This window comes from Protobothrops mucrosquamatus, unplaced genomic scaffold (genome assembly GCF_001527695.2).
Source record: "Protobothrops mucrosquamatus isolate PMUCROS unplaced genomic scaffold, P.Mucros_1.0 scaffold702, whole genome shotgun sequence".
Lineage (NCBI taxonomy): Eukaryota > Metazoa > Chordata > Lepidosauria > Squamata > Viperidae > Protobothrops > Protobothrops mucrosquamatus.
This window is the reverse complement of record NW_015386984.1, coordinates 31,456-48,723: the sequence shown is the minus strand read 5'-3', so window position 1 is coordinate 48,723 and position 17,268 is coordinate 31,456. Positions and strand designations below refer to the sequence as shown.

The 17,268-nt window shown below is 34.2% G+C and overlaps 1 protein-coding gene across 1 annotated transcript; it reads left to right on the top strand.

The window, feature by feature from the left end:
- Window positions 1–1,336: 1,336 nt before the first annotated feature.
- PTGFR (prostaglandin F receptor) lies at window positions 1,337–16,341 on the top strand. The gene is made up of 3 exons (XM_015818198.1): window positions 1,337–1,366; window positions 5,291–6,126; window positions 14,792–16,341. Exons 2-3 carry the CDS (start codon window positions 5,350–5,352, stop codon window positions 15,107–15,109), a joined length of 1,095 nt encoding a protein of 364 aa, XP_015673684.1. The 5' UTR covers window positions 1,337–1,366; window positions 5,291–5,349; the 3' UTR covers window positions 15,110–16,341.
- The last annotated feature ends 927 nt before the right edge of the window (window positions 16,342–17,268 follow it).

Here is a 17,268-nt window from a genome sequence, read left to right as displayed (position 1 = left end):
GGAAGGCATGTTGGTTTTAAAGAGATGAATTCCTTTGCTGATGGAAGCTATATGGCCTTGAAAAGCAACCCTTGGGGGCAGAATAGGAGAAGGTGTGTTTGCTCTCATCTGAAGTATCCAATACCTACTAGCTTGATCCCAACTCTTAGGGATCAGTTGACTTTATTGTATTTTTACTTTGTGAGCTTTGATAGCTTAGTAGCTCTATCCACTTGGCTGTGTTCCTTAACTATCAGCTTCCTCTGCACGTAGGAGGGGTAATCCAGGGCTACGGTTTCAAAATGATTTCTCATACTCAGAAGTAGAAGGGCTTCCAGGCAGTAGATAACTATGCATTTTTAGCTGCTTTGTCATGGCTTCTGATGAGATTGAGGATCTTGAAGCATAGGGCTGTCATGAGTATCTTTTCCCCTTCAAAGAGGAAGCTCTTCCATCTGACATGCTTCTCCTCGCCTCAGATATTTTAGCCACATGAGGGTTGAGCATGCAAATTGTTACTAATACTCAAGTTATAACACCAGTTCAAAAGGGATGAGTCCAGAACTACATCCCCACTTAATATTGGCATCCACTAAAATGTTGTGAAGCCTATTATGGCAAAGCTGCCACTGTTTCTTAACTCTTAAAGGGGAAAATGCTGTTTTAACATTGGACAGCTAAACTGACCTTCATTCTCAGGTATGGTTTGGGGCCTAAGTGACCACAGCCAGCCATGACAACCCAAACGTGCCATACATGCAGTTACATTATAACACAATTCTTCCCCACTTCCTTTCATTCTTGTGTCCTAATGCTGGATGCAGATATGTGAGTCACTGCATTGTGATTTCTTGCTACCTGTAGAAACCTGTGGATTGGGGACGAAACAAAGACAATGGCGTGGAGACGCGGCCGAAAACGGGATTCTGAGATTTGTGGATAGGGGCCCTAAGTTTCCAGGAAAAAGAACAGGAATGCTTCGTGGTCTTTTTTTTTTTTTACTTTGATGGTGAAGAAAAAACAAAATCTCTTTCCGTCCCTCTTGCAGGTGTAGGCCGGCCCTGTTCTTTGGCAGAGCCAAAGGAAGGCGGAGGCTTTCTTGGAAAGGACTACCACCTTCCCCACGGGAAAGTTGCAGCGGGTTGTTAAAGAGTCCGAAGTCAGGGGGAAAGAGCAAGCCGGTGGCACGTGTGACGGGTTTGCCCGCTGAAAGGGGCGGGAGCGTGGGCGAGCCTGGCGGGTCTGACCGAGCGCCGGAGCTGCAGCCTCCCTCCGTCTTATTAGTTGGATGAGCGGGAAGCGTGGGAAGGAGTTGCCGCCCCGGCGATCTGGTGGGTGACGGCGATGCCCCGGAGAGCGAGGCAGGCGCGAGACCCGAAAGCCTGAGGTAAAAGAGCTCCCGCGTTTTTGTCGTCCAAGCTTTTGCAGTCCCAAACTTTCAGGGGAAAAAAAAAGGAAAACTGGGCTTCGGCTTTGGAGCAGAAAGCGGACGCCTTCATGGGGGAAGACTTAGGAATAAACTGGGCAGTTCCGCGCAGCTCTCGCGGACTCTCCAGTTTAGCCTGTCCAAAGGTTCATCTAGCCGTGGCTGTGAGGGTACAATATAAAACGTGTCTGCGCTACGGTGAAATCACTGCGGCGTAAAGCGCTCGGGCGTGAGGAGCCTCCACCTGGGCTCTCTGAATGCTGCCTGTAAGTGTATTCTTTTGCTTTACCTTCTTCAGACTTGGATGGTTGAGTGACTAAAGGGACAACTGCCCACTCTGGCCAGACGTTTGAGGGTATAAGAGGATCAAATACTAGGGTGGGTAGCTTCAGATCAAAGTGGCTGAATCAAGACCGCAATCCAGTACCGCTTACTAGGAAAGGAATCCCACTGACTTCAGTGGAATTTACTTCCGAGGAGACAAATGCTCCAGTGGGAGGAATGCAATATTAATTCTCTTATATTATAGGAATGCAATATAATTCTCCTGCCTCCATCCAATCTTATTACAGTCTGCTTTATTTCTGAGAGTCCACCGTTACTTATTCTTCAGTTGCCTCCTACTTTCCTTTCTTTCTTTCTTTTTGCAGGCTTGCTTCTTTTTTTCCCTAGATATTTTTTTAAATTTGGATCCCTTCATTATAATTATTCCACTACTTAGCTTGCAGTAACTGACTGCTGTTCCCTTAATAGTTCCTCACTTTTTTTAAACAAATAAATATGATAAGACTTCTACAGTAATGGCTGATTGATAGAATACATGCTGTCAAATTGGTGTGGATTCTTAGGGACTGCAAAGACCTTCAGTATGACTGCAGAAAGCTACCACTAATGAATCCTGACATCTTTCACCCTTTGGCAATGTTTATTTTTGAAGTTTTCTGTCACTTCAAAAGTACCTCATTGATGCATTCGCAACAATGAGTTTCATTTTTATCTGCAGCAGCAACTGGGAATAGGTTCCAGTTTTATTGATGCAGCCCTTGTTATCCATGTTAAATTCTTCTGTCCATCTTACATTGTACTTATTGCTCTCTTCATACCATATTTCTTCATACCACATTACCCATTTTGCTCTCTTCATATTACCTATTTTTAACATCCAATTTAGACTAGTTGCTGCAGTATGCTGAACTTTATGAAGCAGGTCTGTACGAGAGCATGCCCTAGCCTCACATATATGGGTAACTCTGGTAATTTTACCCCAAAGAAGCTTATGTGGCAACTTAAATAGTCTGCTTAAACATGCTGTTCTGTGCATTGTTTTTTTGAAAATAATATAATATAAAGTTTGCTAAGATAATATCTGACATTTTAATTAGGTTGCATACAGCTTCAAATTCAAATTAAAAATTGAATTTGCGTTTGAAATTGACCATGTATGCAGAGTACTTTTAATCCTTTTAAGTGCTATATTCAAACAGAAACAAAACTGGAATTGCTTATGAAAATGCATACTTACATATGTTGCTCTTCCTCTATTTAAGTAATATACTTTTCATCTGTTTGCATTATTCCCCACTGGCTTAGTATTAGTTACAGGAATATGTTTTTGTCAGGCAACATAGACTGTAGTATATCAGTGCTCAGCTTTATATCACTATGTCTAGTGTAACGCCAAAATATCAGTTTTATTTCAAGTGTACTTGTATAGAATTCTTCCTCTTTTGAATTAATATTCTTTATTTTAAAACTGCAACTGTTAATTTTTGAAATCTTTGGCACGGTGGAATAGGTAACCCAATTTTACAAAGTTAACCTAAGATTGCCTTGTTCTTATGCTGAGCTTTTACTAGCATAAGACTATATGGAAGTTATAACTTCATTTTCTAAGAAATAAGGAAAGGGGAGTATCAGATAGTGTATAATCTATGTGAGCTGATAAGTAAAGGACTGGTTGAGTGCAAATGACCCAGTCAACTCATGCAGAGACTTTGCTTGGTCATTAAATGCTATGTGGGACAAAGAATGACAGTAAAAGAAAATCAATGTAAGCATTTAATTGGGGGGAGGGGAATGTGCTCATGTGTAATTTTTTTCCTGTTTACATTTAAATTCATATTTCTTCTGTAAAAATGTTTCAATTAGCTTCAGATTCATGTGGTAGAAAGTTTTATATAATGAATAAAATGGACTGAACAGAATGTATAAATGTAGAATAAGATGTTCATTCTCCATTAATTTAGAGTTTTGGAAAAAAACATATTTTGTAGTATTTCCTCAGTTACCTGAAATAAGCTCAGATTTTAGTTTGATGTATTGTGTTTCTGCTCTGTATTCCTAGTGTGCTTTCCTGATGCCATAGAACATGTGCTACGAATAAGGAATATGAGAATATTGTGGTAAATGAATATGTGGTATATAGTATGATAGAAAAATAATATATGCTGAATTTACTATCTGCATATTAAATATGGTAAAATATAGCTATAATATTGCACTGATGGAAGGAATAGCATGTCAGATCCTGAACAGCAGCATCTGGAGACTGCGTAATACATAGAATATCCTTACTTAAAAAAAATAGCAGACATCAAAAGTGCTTTGCAGTTGTGTTGTCCATTTTTCTGTTGCTCTCCTAAGTGCATATCATAACTCTTTCTTTGCATATACCTAAAAATAGACTGTAGACTCCTATAGACATTCTGTCCTTACTTCAAGTTCTAAGTTACACTTATTTCCAGGGCTAATTAATATAAGAAACTGGTACACATTTATTTGTGAAGCAAATTGATCAATCAGTTTAATCAATGGTTATTTACTCTCCTACTAGTTCTAATTTCTTCCTGTTATATGTATGACATTTTGAGTAAAATAATGGAACGGCGAAGTCTGGAGATATGCACCAGGGGGCTGGGTATAAAAAAAACACTACTTTATTCTATTGTTGGGGGAAAATGGGCAAAACTGAGAGTACAAAGCAATATATTTAGTTCATTGTCAGCAGTTGAATGATAATTATCTGAGACACTTCTGTGCTCATATATTAGCCAGGAAGGACGAGTTTATTTCACCTATTGGTTCTCTGAGTGCTGCAGACCTCAGTAGAAGAAAACATGTTACTTTCCAGAGCATCCTCATACACTGCATAGTAAGAAACAGTCTGCTGACACTTTACTGGTTAAACCCATAAACCCATAAACTTGGTTAAACCCATATACTTGGGTGAAGGTAAAATAGAATCCTTTTATTTGTCTTTGCCTTATCTCACACCAAACTGTTAGGCAAAATAAATCAATTATTATTACTGTTATAGCTAAATTTACTTTCTTACATATAATACTGATATTATTTTTTATCATCAGATTGTTCATTGCAATACACATATATTTCCTGCATTATTGTCGAGGTATGTGAGTGAAAATTGGATTGGAGAGATTATAGCAAAGGTAAATTGGAAAAGATTGGGAAAAAAAACTCCCTAGGAAGTAATCCAATTTTCACAAAATGTAAAAATCAGTATACTAGTACATGAAACTATAAAACATGCTCTTAATTATACAATTAAAAAGGAATCTGTATGAGATAATGAGTATTGTTTGGAAAATATGTTCTCAAATATTGATAATTTAATAATCCTATCCATATTTATGCTAACATTTGCATTTCAAAATTTTAAATATACCCCTTTCTACTTTTTGGCAGCTTTGTATTGACTGAATTGATCTATTGTATTACTCTTTTTATATTTTGTTAATTGTATTATTTGTATGGGTGTTTATGCATGTTCATCTACATTAAACCTGTCCTTGTATCAGAAATGGGTAAGATTAACTATGTAGTATCATTTATTGTATTTAAATAGTTTCTTTTACTGTATTACAGATGCCTGATGGTTTCCTGGCCGCTGAGATATTTTGAATGCTGAAATTTTCTTTCTAACAATGAATGGTTCACACTTAACGTCTGGAATTTCTGATTCTACCTGTGGTGACAAAAAAGAATCTGATGTATATTATTCTGTCATCTTCATGACTGTTGGGATTTTATCCAATAGCCTTGCAATAGTAATTCTCAGGAAAGCATATAAGAGATTTAGACAGAAATCAAAAGCATTGTTTTTGCTTTTTGCCAGTAGCTTGGTTATCACAGACATGTTGGGCCATCTCATCGTTGGAACTATTGCAGTATTTGTATATGCGTCTGATAAAAACTGGGGTTCATTTTTTCCATCAGAAGAGATATTTTGCAATTTTTTTGGTAGCTGTATGGTGTTCTTTGGACTTTATCCTCTTTTTCTGGGCAGTGTAATGGCTGTGGAACGCTGCATTGGAGTGACAAAACCAATATTTCATTCAACAAAAATGACTTTTAACCATGTAAAAATGATATTGACTATGGTGTGTTTTTTTGCTATTTTCATAGCTTTGCTGCCTATAATGAGATTAAGATTATATAAAATTCAAGAATCAAGAACCTGGTGCTTCTATAAAATAAAGGATACTAAAGACTGGGAAGATAGATTTTACATCTTACTTTTTTCTTGTTTGGGTTTGCTGGCCCTTATTATTTCACTTTTGTGCAATTCTGTGACAGGAATTACACTTTTAAGAGTCAAATTTAAGAGTCAACATAGACAGGGCAGATCTCATCATTTTGAAATGATCATTCAGCTCTTGGGCATAATGTTTGTCTCTTGCATTTGCTGGACCCCTTTCCTGGTAAGAACTTAATCATATTTGCCAAATCTAAAGCTTCCTGTTATATAGATATTTTTCTCATATTTACAGTACATAATCCATTGTTTCGAATCTTCTCATTCAAGTAGTATGCATACTTGGGTTTCTGTAAATATAGCAATATTTTCAAAATAGTCCTGATGCTGCCAAGATTAATAATTCTAAGATCTTCTTTGGATGAGATTCAATGGCTATTAGCCTTGATAACAATGTAATTGCCTCTGAAGGCCATCTGCTGGGAGATTAGTAGGCTTCCTTGTCTAGTTGGTTGGTCGCTATGAGACTGTTAGCTGGGCCAGGAGTCTGATCTAGCAAGCTACCACTTACATTCTTATGTTATATATTGGGATAATATCCTAAGATATTGGGTTGAATATAATGATACAACTTTCCAGAAATTCAATCTGTTGTGAATTACATGTGATAGGAGTGGATAGAATTTGCATATCAGGGCTGATAGATTGCTTTAAAGATTGGACAGTTACCTTTACAGAGTACATGCAGGAAAACTCTAAGATAATTGTCAAATGTACATGCAGATCAAGCTAGCAATTCTCTGTCCCTGTTGCACAAGTGTGCATTGATCATGATAGAGTCATGACCATGTGTTGGGATTATTAAAAACTGACATTCAGTACCTCGGTTCTGTGAATTCTATATGTTTATAACTGCAACTATTTTCATGTAGTTAATGAAAAAGAGTTAATAAATAGGAACACTGAAACAATAAATGGAAACCAGTTTGCATTTTTGAAAATAATGGAACCATATAAATAATAGATATTTTAAGGAGAATTAAAAATTTGGGTCTAGGTGCAAACATTTTCTAGGTGAGGGTGGATGCTGAATAATATGCTAAGGCTATCACGGGATAGTGCAAAGGAAGTTATGATTTCTGTTGTTTTTCTTTTTATATTGAAAACCAAGATAAACAGAATATCTTAAATAATGAGACTTATTGTGCCACAGGGGAGAGTAGTATATAAAAATTTAGAATCTTTACCAAAGCAGTGGATGCAAACAGTGAACTGCACCACAGCTTTGCTTTGGAGGATTGTTCCATTTGAAGCTGTAATGAAACAATGTGCCCCATCAAAGGTCTACAGCAATACTGAGGGGAGCCCCAACATTTCTTAAAACAGTCAGAAAAAGTTTTTTTTTCTATCAAAGCAAAACCAAAATACACGTGGCTAGTTTGTGTTTTGAATGCAAATCCACCCATATCATAAGTTTGCATTTACCACTAAAGTGTAGACTGCTAGACTACTTCTTCCCCAATATTTAAACAAGATGATTAGAGAGCTATAGACTAAAATACAATGAATGTTTGCAAGAACTGGGTGTGTCTAGTGCAGGGGTAGGCAACCTTGGCTCTTTTATGACTCGTGGACTTCAATTCCCAGAATTCCTGAGCCAGCATGGCTGGCTCAGGAATTCTGGGAGTTGAAGTCCACGAGTCATAAAAGAGCCAAGGTTGCCTACCCCTGGTCTAGTGTAATGAAGATAAGGGCTAGGGGTGACCTGGTATCAGTTTACCAGCATTTGAGCTACTGTTACAAAAAAGACAGGGGCCAATCTATTCTCTAAAGCACCTGTTACAGAAGTGACAAATGGAAATTTACCAAAGAGAGAACCAACCTAGATCTAAGAAGAAATTTCCTGATAGAATAATTAGTCAGTGGCTGCCTTCAGAGGTGGCTGCCTTCAGAAATTGTGGGTGCACCAACATTGAAGTTTTAAATAAGAGATTGGACAGTCATTTGTCCAGAATGATATAGGTCTCCTGCTCAAGCAGGAGGTTGCAGTAGCAGACCTCCAAGGTCTGTTCCAACTCTGTTATTCTGTTATTTGTTATTTATGGGTAACAAGTTGTAAATTATAAGATGGACATTCAGTCCAGTCTTCCTTGAAGAAGGTGGCTTGATAGCTTGACTCGAATACCACAGCAAACTATATTTAAAATAGCTTAAACCCACACATTGTGCTAATCGTAATTTGTTTTATTTGGATTTGGCTTAGCAAATCTATGAAGCAATTAAGATTTATTCAACAAATCATGGGTAGAGAAAACTATGACTGCATGATCTTCAAACCTAAAAAACTGCATGACAAACCCAAACCCACTGTTTTTATTGTAAATATGTTGCTTTTTTGAAATTGGTTACAAGTTACAAAAGCCTAAAAATGGCAGTAGCAAAAATGCACAAGAAGCATATTTAAAACCATACTTAGTTAACTGTATGTTTGGAATCAATTCATGTAGTGGATACCTAACCAAAGATTGGCATAATATTTGAATGGCCATTATTTTATTAAATTTGTAAGGGTTATAATTTAGCAGCACTTTGTATGAAGAAAGTCCTAAAATTCTATATTCTGCACTGTTAGAGACTACTGGGGAAGATTTTTTTTCTGAAATCCTAAATAAACATTCCCAGTCATTAGACTGAATAGGATGGAGAATAGTTTGACCTGGGGCATGTCAGGAGCTGTGTGGTGTGTGTGTGTACACAAACACAGACACACTGAGGGAGATGGGTGGCTAAGAAATATGAAATATATATATAAAAAAATGTAAACATAATGATTATTTTCAAATTCCATAAAATGTGTGATAAAATTTAATTTTAATTTAGATGTGTAAATGGTTCTCATTGTCATTTACTATTTAACACTCTGGAGTTTTCTGACTACAAACTATAGTTTCATCAGCTAAATGGTTTCATTCTATTTATTCCACAAGGAATCATGTTCTCTTCCTGAATGAGTATGGAATGAAATATTTTTAAGACATTTCAGATTGGTACTAGAGACAAATTAGGAATAGAGTTTAATATTAAGCTATGGAAAAACATAGCTTAATATGTTGGGAATCATTAGCAAATTAGGATTGTAGGAAGTTGTTATCTTGTTTATTTACATATTGCACATCCTTGTTTATTTTAAAGTAAAAGTAATCTAGTAGTGCCTACATTATTGGAGAATAATGTACTGTATGTAGGCATTCAATATTTTAATATTTAAGCCGTAAAGTGTATTAGAAATTCAATATCACTGAATCAATGATGACTGGATAATAATAAAAACCTCCTAAGTCAGCAGTAATTTTTTTATCATCATTGTGGATGAGGGTACATCATAAACAGTGTCTTTAAAGAATGTTCAGCAAGAAAAGAGAATCAGCAGTGATAAAAAGAAGTAATATGTTTGTGCTTAGAAGAATTTGCCTGATAGCACCAAGTGGAAAGAATGTCCTGTTAAACTTCGTACAAGTCAAACCACACAACATTATTATAATATGAATTAACTGTATGGAAAGAGCAGGTATACATGGAAATATGTGAGTTTTTTGATTAAAGAGAACATAAAAGATTTCATTGTTCAGTATTTTATAATCTTAAACTTCTTAAATCATCACAGTACTTTAATCATTTTTACTGAGGCTAATGAGAGTTTTCTAGGTCATAATGACAGAAATGCAAAAGTCACAATCAGAAGTTTCACTTTTCACAGAGTTATCTATTTAATAAACTATACCTGCTTTTTAAAAACAGTTTTCTTTGGAAATTAGTTAATATTGTGTAATGCAAAGATGTTCAATTAGAGTTAATCTACATGTAGTATCAGTCATATAAAAGCTAAAACAGCATTTTTGGTGGCTGTTCCAGCCTGATACATAGATCAATAATGGCACAGTAAGTGAAGTTGTTTTACATAATAGGGTATTAATACCCACTGCTTTATACTTTTAGCTTAAAATGTTTTATACTTTTAGCTTAAAATGACTAACTGGGAAAAAATAATTGGGCAATTCCATACTAGATTTGAAATTAAGTTTTAATCCTGATTACATTGTTACTGTGACTGATTCAGGATCCTTTTCTGTTACCTAGCCACGAACAAATCATCTCTGTAATTCTTTCATCATGAAGGGGTTATTAACTGTTTCTCTATGTAGATACATTTGGTCATAATCCAATAGCAGCATCATAATGCATTGGACCTCTTACATTCAAAAGGCCTAGCCCATTTAATAGACAATAGAGTACTATATATGGGAAAGAGTGCTGAACATAATTATCCTGTAATTGGAGGAAAATGACCTGTGTGAAGAGTTCTATTTGTAGATGGAATTATCTGATTTCTTAGTATTTTGAATGCTTGGCTTACAACTTGTTATCCTGATGTTTTTTTATGGACTTCATGAAGCATAGTTTGCTTTCATATTTAAGATTTCATTATATTTTTCTGATTATTTTCTAAAAAATAATACTTTGTTTACAATAGCATTATTTCATTCTTCAATTTACATTTCCTTTTTTTTTCCCTATCCCACAAATATATTCAACCAAACTTATTTTACAGTCAGTTATATTTTTCCAAGTTCTTCTTTAGGCAACTGAAGCCTTTATTGAAAAATTATATTCCTTTAAAAACTTGAGTAGAAAATATAATCAGTAGGAAAAAAAAACACCTTTCCCATTAGATTTCTTACTTTGTTACTTGAAGTGACTCAAGAGCACTTACAGGAAATCACATTTCATTCAGACAGGAAGAGATAATAATGTGAATCTTTCTCTCTGTGTGTGTATCTGTGGGAAAAAAAGAATGTATTTGAAGAAAGATCTTCAAAGTAGCTCTTCTGTAAGATTAAATTTTCTTTAAAAAAGGAAAAAATATTAATTTGATATTAAAAACACCTCTTAAAAGTAGTCACCACTATTCTTATTTCTTCAGCTGTATGCTTCAGTTTAATATTTCTTTCAAGAACCTCATTTGGTGCTTTCTAAAGAAAAGTGAACTTTTTTTTAGAAAGACATTTTTTTCTGTCAATACTCCACAGGATCTTACACCTTCTTCTTAATATTTTTAAAGATTACTATCATTGATGTACCCTTATTACTTTTTCACACTTTGTTTGCTTCACATCTTGGTAGAAAAAGAAAGTCTCTTGATTATCAATTCCATTAGAAAATTTTAAATATTAAATTTAATATTTTAAATATTAAATAAGACCAAATATTTTCTTTAATCATATGTGCTTCCATGGAACATATCCTCTTAGAGAAAGATAATTCTTTAATAATTTTTGCTAATGCATAAATATTGCTTCTGAATTAGTACTGGGCCTTATGCACTTTCCAGGCTCCTCTGGTATCATGTAACTGGTAATCATTTCTTTCCTATGAACTGGCAGCAATTATTTCTGCTATTTTTCATTCTGCCTCTCATTTTGATCATAGTTCAATTAATAAGCTTATGTGAGCAGTTTTCTAATATGTCTTATAACTACTAATTACTTTGGTGCACTTAGTGAAACAACTGTATATATTATAATACTGAAACTAACTCTTTTTTGAATGTCAAAAAAACTAAAAAAGGTTTTGGGAGAACATGTATTTGCTTCTGAAATCTATGGATTTAAAGTGCTTGGTTTTTTTAGAGAAAACCTTTATTTATGTCATAGTCAGTTATTTTTTTTCCTCCCCACCACACAAAGTATAATGGGAAGAAATTACTCCCATTCATTAATTTCAAGTTATCAAGTCATCTTCTTAGATGTTAAGATCTAAATTTTTCTCATTTAGATGGTATAGAGATGTTGAGCAATTTGTGAATACTGCACTCTGTGTGTTTGTATGGGTTATGTATTGCTGCTATTTGTACAGATAGTAGCAGAGAGATATACTACTTCTCACTAAACATGCCTGGTCATAGTATCCAGCTCCTTATTGTATTCATTTCTATGGGTTCTAAACCATAGAAATGAATAGCTTTTTTCAATTGTAAATTCTGTATAAGAATGCACATCTTATGTATATAAAGATAATTTGCCCACCAACAGTACTTTTAATGAGAATAATAAAAATTACTGATTTGCTTATGCTCATAATAGTTATTATTGTTCTTGCTATGGATAAAGCTGTTTTTTAAATAAATATAAAGGGAATTATATTCATTATAATTTTCATATTCTTACAATTCCATGACAATTTCCTTTAAAAATTTTACTTTGTCTCACCATAACAGACTTATTAATATTAATAACAGTGCAATATTTTTAAAGAGTATGGCTTAAAGTCAGTGACACAATGAAACTCTAAGAAGAGTTTATCACTTCTAATCTCTTTTCTCCCAAATCAACAGCATAGTAGGTTCTTAAAACATGATGAAATTAAGAAATGATAATATATCCCCTTGTGAGCAACTCTTTGATGATAGATCTGCAGTGCTATCTGCAGTGGTGGTTTGACTTCCTATTGGCAAGAACTTCCGCCTTATATTCCTTCCTATTTCTAGGAATTTGTCTCTCTTCCATAAAGCAAGATGCTTTTGCACTTTGACTTCTGCCCTCTGTTGTTTCCTGTCAAACAATAATTAATCAGCTCCATCAAAAGTTAAATTGTCATTTTTTCTGTTTGATATTTGAAACTAATACCATGTGTCCATTGTTATACTTTGCCACATCAATTTGAAGTTGAAACCTCCTTCTACTTTCAAGATCCTTTGTAAAAAATTCTGTTTTTCTGTGTCTGTTTCAATCTTTAATATCTGTAGAGATGTTGTGATACTACTTGTTTTCTAGCAGCTCTTTAAATTAAGATAGCTGATTTTATAGATAATTTATTATAAGGAAAAATAGTAATCTTTTCAGATAAATATAGTGCAGTTGGGGGGCTAGAGAACCATTCTTCCTTACAACTCTGTTTATTATAATTCAATGGGAGAGTCCTTCTTCTAGTCCCTCTAGAGCAGTGGTTCTCAACCTTTTTAATGCCACGACCCCAACCAGTCGTAAGTCGAGGACTAAACCGGTCGTAAGTCGAGGACTAAACCGCTCGTAAGTTGAGGACTACCCAACCAGTCGTAAGTTGAGGACTTTCCCTGCCCAGAAGTGCCGCGCATGCGTGGTTCCGCCCCCTGCGCCAGCCGAGGCGTAGCTGGCAAGTGGCACAGACGGAGCAGGCCAACCACCAGCTGGCCCAGCCCAAGGGAGGTAAGGCACCCGCCGGAAAAGGGGAAAAAAATGGCGGACAAAAAAAAATGGCGGACAAAAAAATGGCAGACAGCCTTGCTTGGCGACCCCCGTGAAATGGTCGATCGACCCCAAATGGGGTCCCGACCCACAGGTTGAGAACCACTGCTCTATGGGGTTCACTTGGATTATAAGAAAGCACTTCATCTGGGATAACTTTTCTATCTATATGTAAAGGCTTGTCTTAGCTGTTTACCATCATGTTAAATAATTTTTATTTTGCATGCTTTTAATTTTCTAGAATTATCTTGAGTTCCAAATAATTTTAAAAGTAAAATTTAAATTTATCTCACTAGTTTATTTATTTTAATGGAAACGTATGGATTTTAGGATCAGTTAGAAAACCAGATGCTGAGCATTTTACTAGTCTTTTATTTATTTAGATTATTATATATTTTATAAAATCAGCCATTTTAATTGGTTTTCGGTAAACTTGATATAATCCCCCCAATCATAGGGCTCTAAAACTTCATCCAAAGCCATAGAGAACAAAGAAGATGACCTTGATGGAAATATTCAAGAACCATGATCTACACAAAAGGTGTTGAAACATTTTTTAAGTTGAGAAGATCCTTTCCTACAGAACAATCACTTGAAAGATTCTGTTATTATAACCAATCTCAGTAAAAGTAGTTTTAGCTGTTCTGTAGAGTTGATTTTCTGTTCTAATCTATCTAGTGGGACTGGCACATAATAGCTTCTTCTATGTTCAGAACATGTGTTAAATTCTTATATATTCTTACATCGTATCTATTTAGAACATCACAAATATTTCATAAAGGTTTAATCCAAAGGTTTCATTGGCAGTAAAGAAGATATTACTTACCTTTTCAATGCACTAAAACCTGTAGTATTGGAAGTTGATTGTTATTAATGATGGTCATTCAGTAATCTCCTGCACCTCACGCAAGGATATAATTTAGCTTCTTGAACATCAGAACGGCCAACTGGTGTTTAGCTTTGCTTATAAACACACAGGAAGGACCAGAGGACTTAGCTAAAGAGTACCATTTCTACTTGTGCAGTTTTTCTAACTATTTTCTATGTTTTCAGTAGCCTGACTCTAATAGTAGGATAGCCTTTATGCCTTTCAGAAGTATATAACTATTTAATTATAGTAAGATATCATTGTGTAGATTTGATGTAAACAAGTGCAAATGAGAAAAAAATGGCATTTGCAAATAACTTCAAATAAACAAAATGGAGAAAGCTATAAGAAAGGAGAATGTAGAAATTAAAAGAATAAAGCAATATTGAAAGGGTCAGAATTAGAAATGAACACAATAGATAAAGAATTATAGGAACATATAATTCATGCTAGGCTATGTTAGCAACACTGATATACGATATTAACTTTTCTCCATCTGATACTCATTTCTAAGCAAACATTGAGCAAAACGATCTTTTTCCGAAAAGAGATTTGACTTTTTATGATACATCAATTTTAATTTTTAATCCATTGTGGTTCAAATCCAGAATCAGTTTTTTAAAAATATGTAAAGTTGTTCCATGTATATATCCATATATTCTATTTTATTGTTAAAACAAATTATTATTGTTAAAAACAGCAATATATTTTTGACCTGTTTTTTTCTGATCTGTTTTTTGTAGGTAATGATGGCCATTATTGGAATAAATGGAGCTGGAGATAAAGATGATCTCCAGATATCATGCAAAACTATAATTTTTGCTGTTCGAATGGCAACGTGTAATCAAATATTGGATCCATGGGTATATATTCTTTTGAGAAAAGCTGTTCTTAAAAAACTGTATGAGATTACTAGGAGATTTTGTGGAGTACGCCTCGTTAATTTGTCCACATGGGAACTCAATTCCATTAAAAATTCTTTAAAAGTGGCAGCAATTTCAGATTCACCAATTAGTTCCAAGCTGACAAACCAACAGCTACTCAGTATAAGAGTGCCATAAAGCGAAACACAGAGAATGATGAAACAAAGGTTTATGATTGTTGTATACTTTGAAACCTGAGAATGGCTCCAATTATAGATATGTCTCTATCTGGAACTGCTAATACAAGATGTTTGTGAATATAAAGAATCATTTTTATGGAATACACCCATCCATATATAGTGCCAAATATTTCAGGAATTTGTAAAAAAAAAGGAGGCAATGCTTAATAAATTAATATATGTAAAATTATTAAATAAATTATGTTAAAAACCTCAATAAAGATAAGATGTTAGTGGCTGTGAAATAGTTTTGAATGAAGTAAAAAATTCAATGTTTGGGTTTTATGTTTAAATGAAACATAAAATCATGTTTTCAAATGTGTTTAAGTGAAAGCTTAACAGCAGTATTAAAATGCATACATATGTCACAGAATTTAGAGACGAATGTGTCCAAACATCACAAACTCTTGAGAAGTAATATTTTGTTAACACTTCAGTTGGGGTAGAATGAAACCTGATAGATATCAGGGCAAGCATGAAAAACTAAGTATCTTAGTGTTGAATTTTACAATGTATGTGCAGTGAAATTATGTAAAAAGCATTAATTTTGAAAATGTTCCTTGCTAATATAAAGCTTTTGCTGATTTTTGCAAATATTTTATCTAAGTCTTATAAAACAGGTGGAATATTACTTCCTAAATGAAATAGCCCTGCATCTTGCATTTTAGATTTTCTGAGCAATTTAGAAACAAATAGAAATTGGTATAACACAATAAATTCATTGTGTAATCTGGAATTTCTACCCTACAACTTTAATGGTTATTAAATAATTGGATGCTATGCTATATCAATATTTTGAATTATAGTCATATGATTATACAATTACTTCCAAAGTATTGTGAATGTTTAAGTCAATTCACATATATGCATAGAAAAGTTGACATATAGTATTATATGTCAAATATTAATTTAGGTTTAATTTAACTATTATATATTATTTCATGTTGTACTTTGTGGGCTCATCTTATTAATAGATACATAAAAGTTAAAACACTTGTTGGTTTTATTGAAAGTAAATTCAGGCAACATTAAAGTGAGAATTACATCATTCTTGGTCTGAGCAAAAGAAAGGAATGCGTTGCATTTAATTTAAATCGTAATACTTCATATTAAATGTAAAAGACATTACGTATGCACAATAAACTAAATTTGCAATACACAAAAGTTTAAATGAAAGCTTTTTATATAGATTAATATATTATTAACTTTTTCTGCTTATTAAATTAAAATACACATGTATAAATACAGACTCTTTATAAGAGAATGTATATGTGTTCTGTATCTCTCTTTCTGTCTCTCTGTCATAGAGCTTAGCTATAAATTGTTAGAAGTTAGCATCATTTTGTTGTTAATGTATACCTTCACATAATTTTGTATAAAATGTCTGCATAAATTTAGTAAGATTCCTAGGATCTCAGGCAATTGAATGCCTAGGATTTTTCCTGACTTGCATACATTGGAGCTTTCTTAAAAAAACAAGACAAAACTGGCAAAGATAATTAAAGTAGAATATTACAAAATGAAATCAGTGCGCTAAAGGAGGCTAGTGCTTCTATTGCTACTAGCAGCAATCTAAAATATTTTATTACTATTCATGTTTACATGCTGTGTAAGCCAAAAGAATTATAGGCTATGTTAGGTACATGAGACAGAAATAAAGAGACAATACAAACCTTTATTAACAGTTTTCCAAGTTTAGGCTTGTACAATGTCTAACTTACCAAAATTGAATTTAACTCTACCAGTTACATAAACGCAATCTACCAAGTGTCTTTATTTTTACATTGCAGAAAAATAATAATTGTTGAGTTATAAGCAGTGGTGGGATTCAGCTGGTTCGCACCACTTCGGCAGAACCGGTAGCTAATTTTTTGTTGCCCGGACCCGGAATGGACTTCCTGAAGCGGCACCCACACAGAGAACTGGTTGTTCACATATTTGAATCCCACTACTGGATATAAGGCTGGTGAAAGATAATTCCTAAATTGAAGATGTGACAGTGATAGAATAATAGCAATAGCAGACTTACATATCACTTCACAGTGCTTTACAGCCCTCTCTAAGCATTTTACAGAGTCAGCATTGGCCGCAACAATCTGGGTCCTCATTTTACTGACC

Excerpts from the sequence above, each read along its gene's own strand:
- PTGFR (XM_015818198.1), top strand. The coding sequence starts at position 5,350 with ATGAATGGTTCACACTTAACGTCTGGAATTTCTGATTCTACCTGTGGT. Across the intron at positions 6,127-14,791 it reads TTTGCTGGACCCCTTTCCTG|GTAATGATGGCCATTATTGG; the intron begins GTAAGAACTTAA and ends TGTTTTTTGTAG.